General features: G+C 37.6%; 1 protein-coding gene across 2 annotated transcripts in view; it reads right to left on the minus strand.

Moving 5' to 3' along the window:
• Positions 1 to 2106: 2106 nt before the first annotated feature.
• The window catches only part of AHRR (aryl hydrocarbon receptor repressor), a 284514-nt gene continuing 266656 nt past the window's right edge, over positions 2107 to 19964 (minus strand). For both annotated transcript variants that reach the window (XM_056824349.1, XM_056824350.1), the window contains exons 9-11: positions 10502 to 10560; positions 9910 to 10051; positions 2107 to 7346 (exon numbers count right to left, since the gene is read on the minus strand). In XM_056824349.1, coding sequence (XP_056680327.1) covers positions 6233 to 7346; positions 9910 to 10051; positions 10502 to 10560 — 1315 coding nt within the window. In that variant the 3' untranslated portion in view covers positions 2107 to 6232. The remainder of the gene's footprint in view (positions 7347 to 9909; positions 10052 to 10501; positions 10561 to 19964) is intronic.

A 19964-nucleotide genomic window follows, 5' to 3' on the forward strand; every position in this document is an offset into this window, starting at 1 on the left:
CATTACTCTGACTTTTTTGCTTTAGTCAAGCCAGGATTATTGCCAATCAAAAGCCTTTATTTTTGCTCATGATGTTTCTCAACCTGCAGTGCTTTTCCCTCTCTCTTTACCCATCCAAAACCTTTAGCATCCATCTCAAATCCCATCCCCTACTGTGACCACTTGTTCAGTCATTTTCAGTTATGCCCAGCTCTTTATGACTACATTTGGGGTTTTCTTGGGGATACTGGAGTGGCTTACCAATTTCCTTCTCCAGCTCATTTTACAAATGAGGAAACTGAGGCAAAAAGGTTAAGTCACTTGCTCAGGATCACACAGCTAGAAAATGTCTGAGGCAAAATATGAACTCATGAAGATTCAGGTCTGGCATTCTAGTCACTGTACTACCTTGCTACCCCTTGATCACTTACAGGCTGCAAATCTCCCCTTCTCTGAATACGTATCGTCTGTAGCATTTTATTTTGGTACTTAATTATATATTGTCATCTATTGTAACCTAAGTGGTATATAGCCTAAAATCATAGACATAGTAAATGGAAGAATTGGGATTCAAATCTATGTTCTCTAATTATAAACTCATAGCTTTTTGCAGTGTATCACTCTGCGTGAATTATTTAGAATCACCTTCTTTAAATCAATAGCAAGTACTCTACCTAGAAGAACCGAGGGATTTAGGGTTTTTATAATATTTAATCTGTAGGAAATTTACCCACTTAAACACTGTGGACAGCCTAGGTCCAAGCTCTTCTAAGGCTTGCTTTAAACACAGGCAAAGTAAAGAGAACTAAGGGAAATATCCATTTCAGTGATAATGGAAAAGGCACTGCATTCAGATCCTTTCCACCAAGATCCCAAGTCTACTAGTCATTACCTGGGTAACCCTGACCAACCACCTTCAAGGTTGGACCAATTCCTTTACTTTTTAAGTGATAAAATTGAGTCTGCTAGATATTAACTGATTTGTCCACAGTTATACAGGCCAGGGTAATAAGAATCAAGGAGCACAATCGAATTCCTACCCATTAATGCTGTTGATGTCACATTAATGCCACCATGGAGAGAGTAGGATCCATAATAATTCTTTTGATTTTTCAATGAACTGTCACTCTCATCATATAAATTCAAAGTACCCTGGGAGATGGGTAGGGTAGGTATTATTATCCTTAGAGCTGAGGAAACAGACTCCAAGAGATTAGGTGATTGCCCAGTCATTTGACAAAGTTTCAGAGTTAGCCACAGAATTAAGCTCTCTTGACTTCTCACCCAGTGCTCTTTCTGTTACATTAGGATAGCCATTGATATTATAACCACTCTTCTCTTTTCCCAGATTACCTGTGTAGAGAAGACAATGACAACTAAGTTTCATAGTTAAATAGCCAATTATTGTGAATTTCAGAATCACAGAATTTGAAAGATCATCTGAGTTTATGAATTCATTTTTTAATGTTTTGATGACCAAATTTCAATGTAATCCATTTCCTTTCCAATCCTATGTGATTTTATGCATTTAAAAACCTATTCTAAGGCACCCATAGATTTCACTTGACTGGCAAAGAGGTCCATGACACACACACAAATGGTAAGGAATCCTGCTCTACTCCAATCCAGATCTGAACAAGAATCCCTCTATATTCTCCTTGGCAAGTGGTCATCCAGCCCTCACAATAACTCCACTGGCAGCCCCTTGCATTTCTGAATAGCTCAAATTTTCAATTCCCCCCTACATTGAGTTCTGTTTTGCCTCTCTTCAATTTCTATCCATTCTTCCTAGTTCTGCCTTCTAGGGCCAAATAGAATCCTTTCCACATACAGCCCTTCAAATATCTGAAGACAGCTATCATGTCATCACCAAGTCTTCTGCCCTCCAGACTAAATAACTCCAGATGCTTCAACATATGGCAAAGTCTCTAGGGCCTTTACTGTTCTGGTCCCACCCCCATGGGTTCCCAGCTCATCAATGCCTTCAGTGACAGCACTTCTGAAGTTGCTACATATGCTATTTAGTACTTGGAGACTATTTCGGTCCTTCAATCACTCAACAAACACTTTTAAAAAAAGAAACTAAATGGATCTTTTTGAAAAATTATTTATATATTTCCACTTTAGGTAAACATATTAACAAAAGTTTTATTTTACATTGGCGTTAAGAATTAAATGCAAATCAGTCTCAGAAATACAATTGAAAGCTCTTTCTAAAGGCAGTGGCAAATACTACAAAAAGTTACATAATAGTGCACCAGTTTTAAAAAAATTGAGCAATAAAGTAAGAGTCTTTATCATGAAACTGCTTTCCTTCTAAAGAAACTGATAAAATAGAAAATACACATTAGTGATCTCCCTTCTTCATCTCATTGCCTCATCACTATTACTATTGATTATAATTCTATTTTTTTAGCCATGTGTTGAAAAAATGATATAAAACAGGAAAAGAAAAACCTGTAACTGGCACCATAGAAAATGCATTTTTGAAAGCAGAAATGACAAATTTTTAACTTCCAGATTCCATTTTTTAAAGCTGGGCTATAGTTCATAGAAAAAAGTGCATTAAACTGAAAATGTCAGCTTCCTTGAGAGAGGCTTTTCTCAGTAAGCATTGTGTTTGGTTGCCCTGGCCAAGAGGGCTGATTATTACCTAGACTGCAGAAACATATGTTTCACTCAATAGAATTTTTTTTTTGTTCTGGGGTTAAGATTTCAGATATTTTGAAGTACGTTGTTGCAGCCTAAAAATTTGAAATGAATTTTCTGAAAGTAGTTCCACTTCCCCCACTAAGTGCTGCATATTGTGTGTGGTTCATATTACTCCTACATATTCCAAAGCACTAATAATACTTTGTATTTTTGCTGTATTTTTTACTTTTCAAAGAGCTATCAAACATCTGTTAGCTCATTTGAGTCAGATTACAACTATGAAGGAAGACTTAAACCTTACATTGCAGGGAGAGGAGAATGAGTAGATGAATAATATAAGAACTGTGGCAGCCAGGAACAAAGAGGAAAATCCAGGTGGTAGACAAATATAGGAAATTCAAGTTCAAATACCACTTTTAAAAGAAAGTATAGTTATGATTCGGACCTAGCCAACTGGAAAGATCCAGAACTAGTTCTGTATGCAAAAGAATGTGAATTAGAACACAGGATCATCGAATCCTAGAGCTGGAAGAAGCTTGGAGACCATCTAGTTTAATTCATATCAAAAAAGGATTTACCCCTCACAAATGATCATTTAGCCTTCACTTGAAGTCTCTCAAATAGAAGGAAAATCCTCTTATTCTACTTTTGGGGAGCTCTAATTGTAAGAAAGTTTTTCAAATCCAAAATGGAATCTCTGCCACTTGCACCCAAACTAGTTTTTGCTACCTCCCCTCAGCCCCCCCAGCGCCATCCTGACTATACTCTATGTACGGGGTCAAAAGATTTCCAAGACAGTCTAATTTGTAATCACAATAAGTAGGGAGAGATGGGGATGCAAGACTGACCTTCGGTAAAATTTCAGAGTAGGAAGTGTGTCTGTTTATCTCATTTCTGTTCCCTTTTCCTTTCGCTCTACCTAAGCCCTCACTTTAGCATTTCTCCCTCTCCCCAGGTTCCTAATACTTCATGGCTGCCTTGGTCAGTGAGATACAAAGGAAAGGAATACGGGATGTACGTTAAAATGAAGATATATGGGGTTTTCTGGGCTACTCCTCCTAGGATCATTTTCATTTGAAAATTCCAAAAGGAGAAGACAAGACTCAACAGAAAGGAGTTGCATGTGATAGTCAAGTAGCCATAGGAGATATTGATGGCAGAGAGCCTTTCCTCAATGCACCCTGTTGGCCTTGGGGACCTGAATCATCACAACTGTCAGAATGGTGCTAGGAAGGCCTTTGGCAAACAAGAGGGAGAATAGCCATCAGCACTCACTCATAGCTTCTGCTGTCCTACAATCTGGTGTCAGTGAAGATGTGGGAAAGGCCCACTACAAACACTAGTAACAGGGGAAAGAAATTCTCTTTCTCATAGCCTGCATCCCTGAGAGAAGCTTAATATTCCCAGTCGGGGCAAAACTTCCCTTAAAAAAGAGGATTGTGAGACAGTGGAAAATGTACTGATGTGGGCTCACAGAATCTATTTAAAATTTTAAATTTGAATGTTAAGGACTTTTCGCTTTCAAAATCTCTGATCCAATGATCTGAGAACAGGAAGGGGCCAGTACAGACCTAAATTTGGCCCTTCAGAGGCTACCACAACATAAAGGCTCATGAAGTTAGTCTGTGGGAATGATTTAGCAAAAGCATAAAAGCAAAGGATAATTTTTTAATGCTAGAAGATACGTTCAGATAAATATCATCGCCATCAAAATGGTAGCCAAGCACTAAAGTAATCTAAGGGAACAAAAAAAATGAATAGAAGCTGATTTGGATTTGATTGGCACTCTAGACCACTTTCCTTCCCTGGTTTTGAAACTTGACCCAGTTCCAGTTAATTAACGGGGTTTTAGGCAATCTCAAATAAAATTAATCATAAAAGTGCTATATGCCCTATAGTTTTATGAAGGGTAAATGTTACGTGTTCAAGAATAGGGTGTTCCAATTACATAAAGTTGAGGAATTCAGACCGCCAATGGAACACTGAACAAGAGAAACAAAAAGTTCTAGAACTATGATCCATGATCAATACTATTTTAAAAAATGAAAACATGGACACATTCCTTTTTTTTTTTTAAATTATCTCTTCATGCTGAATATTCTCCATCTTTGTTTTTCACACATTTGGCCTACTATTTGATGGCAGGAGTCCTTAGCATGCACTCTGAACTCACAAGTAAATATGGAGCCTGGTGAGAATCTTTTAGTATTAAAAAATGGGCATGCCACCCCCTGGATTTCATTAACCTATCCCATCTCTAACAGCCCTTCTTTGGATTAGGATTAGAATCCTAAAAGATTGGGCAACTGATAATATCCAACAACACTTTGGATATTTGTGATAGGAAGGATTTTCTTTGCTCTTCCTCCTAAGATCATTTTCATTTGAAAAAGCCAAAGGGAGAGGATAATAAGGAACTCTCTCCATGGATGCAAATCTACAACTCGCTTATAATTTGTAGTCTTAAGGGAGCTTTCTAGAGAAATGCAAAGATTCAAATGGCTTGCTGAGGGTTGGATTGACAGTATGGGTCAGGGGTAGAACTTAAACCCAGGCCTTCCTGACTCTGAGGCTAGTCCTTTATCCACTCTGCTGTGCAGTCTATCCAAATTTTTAGCATTCTGTAATAGGTTCTATTAGCAAACATGATCAAATTCCATACGCCCATATATCTCCCCTCAAACTATTATGAATAAAAGCAAAAGCACCTCACTGTTTCATAGCTTTTTAAGCTATTCTCTACAAACCCTTGATTTCTTGATGCAACATTTAGTCTTGGATGTCTTGGTTCTAAACCACATAGACTTTAAACAATCAGAAAGCTTATCGTGACTGTGTACTAACTAGTAAGGTAGTTGATGACTCGTTAACACCTTTTTACTTAATGCTGATCCTTCCACATATCACAAATCATTTCTGAGAATAGGGTTCAGTTATTTTTTTATTATATTATAATAAACCATACTTCAGAGTCTTAACCACCTACTAAGTATTAACCAGCCAAGTCCTTTACTTCTCTCTGTGCTCACTTTTTCTTGGTACTAACCTGATATTGCTGCCAGAGGAAAAGAGAATCAGTAAACTCAATGAAATGTTATCAGGTCTTAGAAAAGGCTGACGTAGGAAGAGTTAAAATCTAATTCAATTTTCCGTGTTGCCATTGTTCAATCATCAGAGGTAACTCAGAGTTGACTTTGTTGCATGTATGCAGAAGAGACCGTGGCCATGTAGAAGAGATCCAGCTTTTAATCTTTTTAGAACTAATTCTAGTACTTCAAAGGAAACACAGATATAATTGGACATATTTTGTGCTTAAGACCACACAGATTTAAGCATTCTCTAACACCTAGCATCCTGACATCAAACAGAGCTGAAATCGTGCAACACTACAAAGAAGACCACATTTTAAAAATGGCTTCAAATATAATCTGACAACTTAAGCGTGCTGTAAAAAGGAAATTCACTCTTTGGCTGGCCTCCAAACTCAGAACAAACATTTCAAGCCAACCCATGAGTTGGAGGGAATACATTTGAAAATGTTGGACACCACTTTGGAAAATAGGCAGAGCTTTTAAAAAATATATTAGAAATGACTAGGAGTCTATTGTAAAAATGTGCATTCTGTAGTTTTATGAGGCATCAGGGTTGATAAGGCATTTTTAGGAAAAATCACTTGCACACCACTTTGGCCATGACTAGCCCATGGAGGAGAGTCCAAAGGTTCACGTTTGATCATCTGGACCCTTCCAGGAGCTTTAAAATCACACTGTAGCTTATAAGGCGGATGCTCCGTATGTCCCTTCATATTTGTCGAGCTGGGACTATACAAGTGGTTGTAGTATTCTGGGTCTTGCAGGCCGTGCACGCGCTCCAGATAGGCACAGTTTGGCGAGTAAAAGGGTGCGATCTCTTTCCCAGATCTGCTGATGGCTCTATTGTTAGCATGAGCGTTCACAACGCACTGTCCATGGTGAGGGGGATAAGCGTAATGCTTGGGGTTTTCACAAGGTGCCAAGTGCTCGGTGAAATCCGGTTCTGTTTTAAAATGCACCCTGTTAGGGAAGCTAAGAAGATGTCTCTTGACCACACTGCCTTCCCCCAGCCACACCTGGCTTTGTGATATGGGGTAGCCATCCACTCCATTATCAGAATCAGAATCATTTTCCATTTTGATGGGTATGTCTAGAGGCAACATTTGATTGTATAGAGTTTCGGGGGGTATCAATGCACTTTGCAATTTAACATTTTCTGAAGCATAGCTTCCCACGGCGAGATGCTGAAAGCCTGGACAAGACTGGCAATTCTCGATCCCACCCTGATGGGGATGGCAGCTGGAAGGAGGGTTTAAATGACCCTGATCTCCATTATAGAAAGGCCTGATTATTCGGTTGGGGTAGGCACTTAGGGGCGCATTCATAGGTTGAGAATTGGATGAACTCCTGAAGGCAGAAATACTGTTTGTATTACATGTGTTTTGGACACCGGGGTAGGGCGTGCAAGAATTCAGGGCTTCGTCTTGTAAAAAACATTTGTCCGTTTTATTTGGTTCAAGCTTCAGTTTTACACCATCCTGATCATGTTTTTCTGCCATCCAGTTCAGATGCTTCATGGGTCCCAGCGTTTCAATGGAACAATTATACATTAGTGCTTCTCTTCGTCCTTTTCCACTGGTTGCGCTGCCTGCCATCTTCAGATGTTCTTCCTCTTCCCTATTGCTAAAAATGGTAAGAAATAAGCCATTAGGTGATAGAAAGGAATTCAGTTGATGCTGCGATTCTATTGATTTTAAAACTGTTTTTAAGTAGTGCAGGTGTCAAATACCAAGCACCTAAGTTTGCTATAATTGCCCCAATATTAATCAATTAATCGATGGGAGTTTATCTAGCACTTCTTTTGTTTGATCCACTTTAAGATCAAAAAGAAATGTAACATAAAGCACTTATCTACAGAGAACGAACAGTCAAGTTAGGAGTAAAACTTTATGGCAGACACAAATGAAACAATTTATAAATAAGGCACTGTTTTCTACAACTTTTTTGTTCCCTTTAGAATCTGTGATTTCACTGACATGGGGGACTCCCAAGAATGCAACATCTCTCTGCAATGTACCCTGGCAACTCTTCTGTAATTTATAGTATTAGAGAGTTTCCTGGGACACTCTCTAGGAAGAGTAACCCAATGCAGAGATTAAACCAAGTGCCTATCACAAATCTCTTATATCAGAGGCAGGAACTGAATTCAGTCTTCCTGATTCCAAGACCACTGTCCTTTCCAATAGTCAGTGTTGCCTATCATTAACATCACAGCTTTGTATTCTAATGTAATTAAGTGTTAAACCACGTTCTGTCTTCATACCGTACTTCATCAACTTTTCATTTAAAATGTCACTATGACCCTTTTGTCGAAGGTTAACTTCCTTCTATTCTGTATATAGGACAAGGAGGTGGCACAGTGAATACAGAACCAAGCCTGGAGTCAGGAAAATCTGGATTCAAAACTGGCCTCTTACTAAATGTGTGACCCTGGGCAAGTCACTTAATCCTGTCTACCTCCGTTTCCTCATCTGTCAAATGAGCTAAAGAAGAAAATTGCAAGACCAGTCTAGTATCTTTGCAAGAAAACCTCAAAAAAGGTCACAGAGTCAGTCATGACTGAAACCACTGAACAACATCATAAACAATCCAGTCTAGATCACATACATTCCTACTTATTTATTTGCTGAGTTTTTGCCCTTTTTTGCTTCCCCAGTACATAGCTTAATGCAAGCTATACATAGTTAGCAATGAATAAATACTTATGGATTGATTCTAAATCAGTTACAAAGTTGGCTCCTGTATTATAATGCCTCATTTGTAGTTGACAAATTGGTTGCTGAATCACTGATTTGAAATCAATAAATAACAAACATTCTTTTTGTCAAATGCTGGAACTCAATCTGATAACTCCAATTCCATTATTATGATTAAAATGCACATTTTCATATTATCAATCTAGCTGAAAAATAGCACATTCCAGATGGGGCTCAAACATTCTGTGTGCTGTTAAAATGGATAGTGCTCACTTTGGGGTCCCATTTGAAAGAATCACCAGAAATAGGACAACAATGGAAAAATGAGATTGGGTAAGAAAAAAAGGTACAAGGGGGGTCCTTGCTTCATCCCATTAGGTGGCTGGATGAAGTACGTTCCCTCACTGATTCCTTAGTGCATATATATATATATATATATATATATATATATATATATATATATATATATATACATGTATGTGTGTACATACATATTTAAAGGCTTATCTTCTGTCTTAGTATCAATTCTAAGACAGAAGTCTGGCAAGATCTAGGCAATTGATAAGTAAGTGACTTGCCCAGGGTCACACAGCTAGGAAGCATCTGAGGTCAAATTTGAACCCAGGTTCTTAGTATATTTTTTTAAAATAACTTTTAGTTGGTTTGCTAGTAGCCAGTTCTGGGAATTGGATAAACAATTGCAGTTTTAATAGAAATATAAGGGACCATTACTTTCCTGAGTTTAAATTCATTACCAGACATAAAAGGAGATAGTGTTCTTATCCTGTAGGGCCAACAATGTTCATTGGTAACTTTGTTCATAGTGAGCTAGTAGACAATTCTGTTCTATAGGGGAAGTTAATAGCATAGTCAGTGCCACTGGGCAAAATATGCAAGCATTTGTCATTTATTAGCTCCAGAATTCGTGATAAGAAGCTAGAAAAGGGGAAATTCTCTTAGAACACTAACCAAAAAACAGTATTATTCTAAAACAGGAAGTTGTTAATAGCTGAGACAATTTTAGGCTATTTTTCAGTGTGAAATATTTTGATGCCTGAAATTTGATACCTGAAAATCTCATATGATATTTAGAATGCAAAAGTAATTTGAAATAAAAACAAAATATACTGCAAAATCAAATGAAAAATGTAAAAAGGAGTAAATGAAGATGTGTTTGTCTTCCCACAAATTTCACTCTAGGGATATAATCTGTTCATTTACCAAGGGCAGTAATGAAGGCAGAAAGTTTTTGTTAAGCAAACAAAAAACTTCCTTTGGGAAGACAAGTGAATTTGTTAATTGTTCTACCTTTTCCTGGCTTAGTCAAATTAAGAGATCACTCATTCATTCATTCATCCATCAACAGTTTTTTTGGCCCTGAAACATACATGTATCTGTAGCTATTCAGGGCAGAGGAAGCCCACTGAGACAAGTGTGGAAACACCTACCAGTTCTAATCAGTATACTTAAAGAGACCCAAACATACTTACTTTGCCCCTGGCTGTGAGCTTAGGAGATAGTCAGAACAACCACTCCTATAGAGGAGTTGAGTGTTGGCTTGTACCCAGACCCAGTGATCATCATTTGCTTGTACTTTGAACACAGAAACACCATTTTCTCCATTATTCTTTACTATAAAAGTTCAGAGGAAAGAAAATGTCATTGCATGCACACTTTTCTTAATTGCAATCTCTGTTCTCCCCCCCCACATATACATATAATCTAGGAAATCACAAATACACCTAACTTCTAATATTAATTGACTTTTCAAGCTATTCAGAAACATGAAGGCCACATCGTATAGTAGTAATAATTAATCATCCACTTCAAAGACGGGGCCGGAAATCTCTCTGCCCCATAAAAACTTAAATAGAACCATTGTCTTTTCACCCCTCCCCCTCAAAAAAATCCAGGTCTGTGCAATTGTTACCCAATGGTAAAAAATGATTGTAGAAAACTATAGAGCATAAATGTCTTCAGTAAAGGAGTCTCCACATCTACAAAAAAAGGTCAAGGCAAATATATTTAAACCATATTTGTTCTCTTTCCTAGAATAAAATAATGGATTTGTAAGAACTATACCTCCTTGGAAATGTGTTCTTCCCTGTAATTCAGATTCACATAGTGCTGCAGTTTTTGCTCTGTGAAAAACAGAAAATATTGCAGCAACTTGTTAATAAAGTAAATCTCAAATGCAGAAATCCACAGCAGGACAACTAAAACTAAGAGTCTTTTTGGGCTACTTTTTTGAAAGTGATTTAAAAAGTTGGACAATTGGTCATGGGAAAAAATTAGGGGGATCCATCTTTTTTGATCTCAAGAGTAGAACGTTCTAGACAAGTCAACTGATTTGGGTAACATAAAGGAGGGAACAGAATAATGGTACACGCTGGCTTGTACATAGTAGGACCCTATTTGTTGAATATAATGGGGAATAAGGGCTGGAATTGTGATTTCATTGGTATAGGGAACCCTGAGGTGAGGAAACCTCTCCTTTTCCAACATAGGTTGTCACCTTTTCTGTAACTTGCAATATAAAATGGCCACCTAAAGCACTGAAAAGGTCAGTATCTTGTCACTTGTCACTATGTGTCATAGCTAACATGTTAACCCTGATTTTCTTAATTTTGTCCACTAGGCCTACACTTTTTCTCTAAAATGATCTTATTTTATCCAGGTCTATCCACTGGAGGGCAGTGAAGTTCAATTTTTTGTTTCTTAAGTGGAAGTTTTTTGGAGAATTTCCTTTATTTTGTTTACGAAGAATGGAAAAAAACATAAAGAGAGAACAATTTCAATTTCTAATTGCAAAAAAATTAAAGAGCAAGGGGGGTAGAAGGTAAGATAAAATCAGCAATAAAGAATTTAAAAACATAGCAAAATTGGGAGAAGGAAAATAAAGGTGAAAGATACCCAAAAAGATATTAACCATTTGTTGAGGACTTTTTTATTAGGAACTCCTTGTTGTTCTTCCTAACCATATTTCTACAAAACATGTAGAGAGGAATTTACCCTGATGTATAGAGAGATTAGAGAAGGATAAGGGAGGGGGAAAAGGGAGTGCTTAGGCTATACAAGTTCACACAAAAAGTCATAGATGGGAACAAAAAATAAAGACAGAAATTAAAGGGAAAGGATGGATTAAATATCCAAAAGTACAAAATATAAACATAATGAGCAAATGGAAAATTAATGCCTTGCATTTATATATATGTATATAAATGTATATATATTTGAGATATAAATATCTATATATAATACATGCATAAACATATTCCTCCTCCACATCTTGTGATTCCATCAACTCAAGCAACTCACAGTATGGAAACTCCCTCTGCCAATGCACATTGACACATAATGCACACATGTATATACATTTTTTTGTGTGCACAAATTTATGTGGACTTTTTAGTGTGTTTTCACATCCATAATTTCATTTGATCATCACAACAGCCTTCACAGGTTAGGGCAGAAAAATGAAATGTTAGTAACCAGGTCAAAGAATAAGCAGCGAAACCAGGAAAAGGAGTTGGAAAAAATAGGGGGAAGTATTTTAAAAGGTTAAAAAATAAAAGGTTAGTGAAGTATATTAAAAAGAGGGAAAGAATAGAAGCAAAAGAAAGTCAGAAAGGACTTTTTTTGGAATCATAACACCTTGGTGTTCTCAGAAAATGATACGTGATTGAGGGGTTAGTCTGTGTGTCAGTATAACAGTGTTTTTCCAGGACACAGCAACTAAAAGACCACTCCACTGTCCTGGGCTATATAATGCTATATCTTGGGGTAAAACTGATCAGTGAAGTGTGAGCTCTTCTTTAGGATGACTTCGCATTCTTGAGCTTATTCTCTGAGAGTCCCAGAACTAGAAGGTCAATTGCAAAAGAGACAAAAGGGAAAACCCTGACAGCATTCCAGAATAAAAGTGACATGCTCAACACTTTGGAAGACATTAACACATTTTGTTCTTCCAGACTTAAAATGGCAGGACTTTGGTCATAACAGTGTCCTCAGTTTTGACCATATATAATGGCAATGTTAAGGAAGATGGTCAGAAGGAACTGGAAATTGAGGGATGCTGAACAAGTTGTGGTTTAAAGTTGTGGTTTATGATTGTCATGCAATACTAGGTGTTATTAGAAATGATGAGCAGGATGGTATCAGAAAAATGTATATGAACTGATACAAAGTGAAGTGAGCAGAACCAAGAGACTACTGTATACAGTAATAGAAATAATCTACAGTTATTAAATGTGAATGACTTAGTGATTCTAATCAATGCAATAATCCAAGAAAACTCCAAAGGATTCATGAAGAAAAATGCTATCCACCTCCAGAGAGAGAATTGATGAACTCGGGGTGCAGATTGAAGCATATTTTTTTCATTTTCTTTATTTTTCTTATTTTTTTTTGCAACAAGGCTAATATGGAAATATGTTTTGCATGACTTTACATGTATAATTGATATCATATTGCTTTCCTTCACAATGGCTGGGAGAGGGGGGCCTAGAGAGGAGAAAATTTGGAACATAAATTTTTTTTAAAAGTAAAGGCAAAAAACAAAGAAAAAAGAAAGCTGAACAGATTCACCTGGATATTTAAAGTCTGAAAACAATGTTAGTGATTTCTAAACTATAAATATGACTCAAGAGTCTAGGTACAATAAATGCAGATGTGCTTGAAATGAGTGAGCTGCCTGAAGGCAAAAACCAAATAATCACCAAGGTTTTAACTTTGATTATTGGTTTCAGATTCTTCCAAGTTTCCAAATTAGTGGTTCTGGAAAATAGTTTCATGGAGGAAGGAGAGCTAATAATGCAAATAGAAAATTACTGGGATGAAAACTGAGAAACTGAAAAATACTAAAGAAAAAACTCAGAAGACGAGCATACAGAAGAAACCAGAGATCTAGCACAGCAACTCTGAGTCATCTGTTGAATCACATTAGTGAAGGGGGTAGCAGGATTCACATTTATGACAGGAATATCAATATTAGCTCATATTTATAGCATACTATAATTTAGAATTTTTTTGTTCTTCATTTCTCATCACATCAGCTCTCTGTTGTGGCTAGTGCAAGATGACTAGTACAAGATACATGCTGGCTGTGTGAGACTGGGCAAATCACAGAATTCTAGGAATCCAAAATTACAAATTGAAGAGAAGTTGGTCTCCATTGGTAAATGAAATTTTTCTCACCTGTAAATTCCCCATGCCAATGAAATTACCAGTGTAGGGCCTATTCCATAAAACATCAGGGTCCAATCCTCTCATTTTACAGATGAGGAAACTAAGGCACAAACAGGCAAAACAATTTGCTGGCAGGGCCAGGGCTAGAACTCTGGCTTCTTTACTCTCAGTCTAATTTTATTTCTATTTTACTATTCCTGTTACTCTATGTAAAAAGAGAATCACCAAAGAAAATACCTGGCCAGTGAAATCATGTCATAAACAAAAATCGCCTGTACCTATAAACTCTCCAAAGTGAATGTTTAAAAGCTGAAAATTGGCTTAGGATACCTGACTGGGAGAAAAGGCCTACAGTAAATTCCTATGGAATACAAAAAGGGGAAATGTACTCAGAATGGAGGTATATCAGTTCAGATGATGTTCCAGTTTTTTAAGTTTGGTGTCAGGAGCATGAAGCTTTCCATGGTCTGTATTCTAGCTGGCCAAGTCCGTGCAAAATTTCCTAAAGATCCTTCAGAATTACTACTTTGGTTGCCCTGGATTACACTGCTGCACAACCCATATAAGGAATGACTTTACATTCTGAGCACTGTCCTTGACTGTATTGCAATCAGAAAGGAAAAAATTGATTGTAGATAAGAAAAAAAGCAAAACAAGGTGTTCAAGGAAAAGGAGGATGAGGAACACTGAGATTTATATTCATGCTTTAAGAAGCAGTTTGCTCAACCAAATTATAACTTTTTTGTAAATGATATGATGAATTATTCAACTTAATTAATTGAACTGAGAACTTTAGCAAACTTGCAGGATATAAAATAAAGCTATACAAATCCTGACCATTTTGTATATTACCCACCAAATTCAGCAGGAAAACAGAGAAAAAGAAATTCTACTTTAAACAACTACAGAATGTGGAAAACACTTGGGAGTAGACCTACCAAGATACAATCAGGAACTCTATGAATTTTTTTAAAAAGGGAAATACCTCAATAGTTTGTTAAGATTGAATTTTTTTTAAAAATTAAAATTTTTAAAGAAACACTTTCCCCCCAATAGCTCAGTGAAGTTGTTACTATAAATTTTATTTCCATTCTGCAGATAAAGAAATTAAGATTCAAGAGGATTTGAGTGATTTTCCCAAACACACAATGGTTATAACTGTGTGTCTAGGACTTGAACCTAGGTTTCCATATTCTAAATTATGTGCCCTTTCTATCATACTCCACTGTATACTTTTTTTTTTTTAAGAATCAATACTGTGTATTGGTTCTGACAATGAAGAACAGTAAGGACTGGGCAGTGAGGGTTAAGTGACTTGCCTAGGATTACATAGGTAGGAAGTGTCTGAGGCCACATTTGAACCGAGGACTTCCTGTCTCTGAGTCTGGCTCTCAATCCATTGAGTCACTCAGCTGCCCCCTCCACTGTATATTTTAAGGGAAAAGTAGTTATGTATATTTACATGCATAAACACAAGCCAGTTTATATATAAACACAAGTGTATATGTATATATTTGCATAGGCATATACACATATGTGATACACATGTTTATACACCTATACGCATGTTTATATACATAAGCATATGGATATATCTCAATACATTCATATATTAAGTTATATTCACAAAATACAAGAATCAACCCAGCCTTGTATGGTAGGACCAGAAAGTCCTAATGGTGAAATTAGGTAAAAGGAATTTACCAGCTCTGACCCACTTTGAGCTTCTCAGGTCCATGTTCTAAACTCAACCTAGGTTTTTCCCAACTTCCCACTTTTAATTTATATATAAACAAGGGCTACAAAAATTAAGTTAGATTTTCCTATTCAAAGAACCCAGGTTCACAGTTGAGTTCTTTTTGGTTATCATTGTTCTGAATTTGTGATTTGTATCTGGCAAAGGGAGCTCCTGGTAAGGAAATTCCCTTGATCAAAGCAGATCAGCCAGTATTGTGCCTGCCTGAGGCTAAAAGGGATTAGGTGATTTATCTAGCCAGGGTCATGGAATTAGTTTAGTTCAGAATCATAATTTGAACCCACTTCTTGCTAGGCTTGCCCAGTTACCATCCTGTGCTGCCTCTCTTTGTCATTGCTATAAGGAAATCCTCAGGAAAGAAAAGGGACAAGGGGTTGAGAGATTAAAAAAACCTTTTCTAATCTGTAGCTGCAAATGGTAAAAGGAAAGCGTTTGACCCAATATGCTTTAGAGTTCTGAATTCATAAATACAATAAAAAGCATGAGCCAAACCTCAAATATGTCTGGGCTCATCTTGTCTTACTATTTGCCTCTCTACGTAGTGGGGAAATACTACTTCGATGAATAAGTACCATATTTCAAATATCAGCCTGGAAATACTTGTCTATGTAATGCAGAATTAACCCATAACCATTTAATTTGTGGGCTTGAATAATGGGCTTTTTTAAAAGAGAAAAATGAGGCCATTCTGTGCAAGCGCTCCCCTTTCCCTTCTTTTTCATCTCCTATTACTGGGAGACCTTCTACCACTTTCTTTTCCCCATTCCTGTTGCACATGATGAAACAACCTTATTCCTTACCATAGCTAAACCCAATCAAGTGATTCCATTCCATCCAATTTCCTCCAAAAGATTTCCCCTTCTGTCATTCCCCCTCTTACTTATTTTCAAACTCTCCCTGTCTATTGGCTCATTCTCTACTGCTCACAAACATGCCAATGTCTCCCCTACCTTGAAAATAAACCATTCCACTAATCATTCTCATTCTCTCTCCCCCCCCCCCCCCTCTCTCTCTCTCTCTCTCTCTCTCTCTCTCCCCTCCCCTCACGTTCTCTCATAAATCTATCTCTTCTGCCTTTTATAAATAATCTCCTTGAAATATCCATCTACAATAGGGGCCTCCACTTTTTCTTTTCTCACTCTCTTCTCAGTCCCTTACAATCTGGCTTCCAATTTTATCATTCTATTGATTCTGCTCTCTTCATCTACTAATAATCTCCTAGTTTCCAAATGCAATAGATTTTTCTCATTCTTGATTTTCCTAAATGTCTCTGTAGTCTTTAACACTGTTAATCCCTCTGTCCTCTCCTTGATACTCGCTTCTCTCCAGATTTTAAGGGCATCACTTTTTCCTGGTTCTTTTCCCATCTGACTACTCCCCTGCCTCCTTCACTGGATCCTCCTCTAGTCTAGATCATGTCCTCTAACCACAGATGCCCTCTGGGTTCAGTCCTAGGCCTTCCTCTCTCTTCTCTCAATACTACTTCATTCAGTGATCTCATCAGCTCCCACGGATTTAATTACCCTCTAATGTTGATGTCTCTCAAACCTACCTATCCTGCCCCAATCTCATCCCCAACTGCCTCTCAAACATCTCAAATTGGATGTCCAATAGACATCTTAAACTCAATATGTCCAAAACAGGACTCATCATCTTTCCCCTTAAGCCCACCCCTACCTTCCCTGTTACTAGAGAGGGCGACATAATCTTCTCAGTCCTCAGGCTCACACCCTAAGAGTGATCCTGAACTCCTCACAGCCTCTCACAAACTACATCCAAGCTGTTGCCACAACCTGTCTAGTTCACCTTTGCCAGCTCTCCCAGATATTACTCCTTCTTTCCTCTCACCCGGCCACCACCCTAGTACAGGTCCACATCCCCTCACACCTGGATTACTGCAATAGACAGGTGGTTGGTCTGTCTTCCTCAAGTCTCTTCCCATCCTCCATTCAGCCACTAAAGTGCAGATACAACCATGTCACCTTCCTGTGCAAACTCCAGTGGTTTCCCTATTGCCTCCATGTCTGTTTGGCATTCATAGTCCTTTGTAATCTAGCCTCCCCTGATCTTTCCAGTCTTCTTTCACTTTACGTCCCACTAATCCCATCACACTGGCTTCCTGGCGATTCCAAGAACAAGATCTCCATCTCTCAGCTTTTGATATTCTCTCTGGCTGTCCCCCACATCTGGAATGTTCTCCCTACTCTACTCCTACTACTGACCTCCCTGGCTTCCTTTAAGTATCAACTAAAACCTCACTTTCTCCAGGAAGCCTTCCATAATCCTTAATTCTAATGCCTTCCCTTTCTTAATTACTTCCTATTTTATATAGCTTGCTGTGTATATATTTGTTTACATGTTCCTTCCCTTATTAGATTGTAAACTTCTTGAGGGTAGGGTCTGTTTTTTGCTTCTCTATATCCCCAGAGTTCAGCAGAATCCCTGGCACATACTTAATAAGTGTTAGTCAAGTAAACACTGATTGATTGATTTTTGATTAAATGATTGATTAAACAATTAAACATTAAACATTGATTGTTGATTAAAAGAGTAAATTCACATTAATAAGAATTATTTGAAAATAGCAATGGCTATGAGAAATTAATTCTGCTACTGACTACAGAGATAGCTACATATAGTTAACAAGATTTTCCTAGGACAATATGACAATATTCAGAAATCACTGAGGGCACAGAAACTCTATGGAACCTGCAAATGTTGTATCAGCCCCTCTGAATATGGCTGGAACCACATTTATTAGTGTCAGATTCTGATGCCAAGCCCTATGCTTTTGGGTGGGGAGGATATGTTGTTAATGCGTAATGTCTACTTCATAATGTTTTCTGATTGTTTCTAATTACTGCAAGCTGGTAAAATGCACCCTGGGGAGGGTAAAAGAGGGGATGTGAGCCACATGAAGCATGATGGGTGTAGTGAAGTGGTTGGCTTCACCATGAGGAGAAAAGGGACAGGTATTCAATACATATTAATCTTAAGGGAAATTTGCCCTCTCAGCTTCCCATTCTAGGGTGGGCCACTTACAAGGGATGGGTCAAAACAAGAAGAGATCTTCTGTCCTGACAAGCCTTCTGTTGGAAGAAGCATGTAATAAAATCAGGGTTAGCCACATAGACAGGGAGGCTTATTCTCAGGTCCTGAGCCACATGGCTAATTTTAGTCTATGGCAGCAGGAAGAGTTGGGAGCTAGCATGGGCTACCTAAGCCACTACTTTCTGGCCAAGTGAATTTGGCTTGAAGCAGATCAGCCAGAAAGGAGGAAGAGACAGATGAGCAAGAAGGGGAGAAGAAAGAAGAAAAGAGAAAGGAAGGAAGAGCAGGAGAGGGAGAGGGAGAGGAGAGGGAGAGGGAGAGGAGAGGGAGAAAATGGATATTTTCAATGTGGGGTGAGGGAATTAAAAGGCCCAAAACATAGGGAGGAGATAACTTGGAAGGCCAGAGCAGGAAGAGCCTTTCTTTTCTAAGAGCTAATAGGAAGGAAAAGGGAGAACTTTTCCAGGCCTATAGCCAACTAGTTGTGGAGGAGGGAAGCAAAGATCTGAAGTTCAAGAGAAAAAAAATAGAAGTGAGGGGATTTGAGCATACAGATACCCTTCCATAGCTCATCCAAGGTCCTGGATTCCTCAATATAGACCCAAGGGGTGAAAGAAATAAATTCTGGAAGGTGGAGAAATCAACAACCTCATCTAAGCATATCTACCAACTAGTGGAAATCACGTTTAAAAATAAAATGGAGAGAGAGAAAACAAGGATCATAAAATGTCAGAAAATTATTTTTGAAAGTTGTATCAACATAAAATCTGAAAAAAAATTAAATATTTTAAAAAAGAGAATGGAAAGATGTGTATCAAATAGCATGTGTCATTGGTAGAAAACAGTCTTTAATGTAATACCTGGCACACAGGAGGTATTTAATAAGTGTTTATTAAGCAGGGTAAGGCAGTTGGAGTTTTGCTCTGGAGAACCTACATTTAGAGGGCATAAAAATGTTTAAATTTGTTTTTTTAGCAGATAGAAATAACTAGCTTAGCACCTAGTTACCAAAAATAATTCAATTAAAATAGAGAACTACCAGCTGTTCCCATCTGTGAGCCACTCCAGTAACTAATTCCCTTTCTAGTTCAACTGAATTCATGTGAAGTTGATTTTAGGCTGCATTCAATGTTATTTGCCCCCAAGAAACAAAGTTACTAATGTTCAAGTGATATATGTCAACCTTGTACCTAAACTCTGAACATAGAAGATAACATGATACTGTTGAAAGAATACTGACTCCAGAGTCAAAGTTGAGTCAAAATGTTGCCCTAATGTTTACCACCTGTGTGACCTTGGACAAGTCACATAAGCTCTGTTATCCTGTTAGAGTTGTAATAAGAAGTCAGTCCCTTCTAGCTCTCAGCTTGTGATACTATCAATCTTGGTTTGCTCTAATTTGTTTTTTCATTTGTCCTTAATTTTGAGGCAGAAAAAAATTTATTTTGATTCTCTCATGTCTTAAGTTACTGATTAGAAGAGGGCAAAAGAAGTGGGCACACCATGGGAGATATGTGGTTCTTTCTACAGCATGGTCAGAGAAGGGTATTA

The sequence above is a fragment of the Monodelphis domestica genome, chromosome 3 (assembly GCF_027887165.1).
Source record: "Monodelphis domestica isolate mMonDom1 chromosome 3, mMonDom1.pri, whole genome shotgun sequence".
NCBI lineage: Eukaryota > Metazoa > Chordata > Mammalia > Didelphimorphia > Didelphidae > Monodelphis > Monodelphis domestica.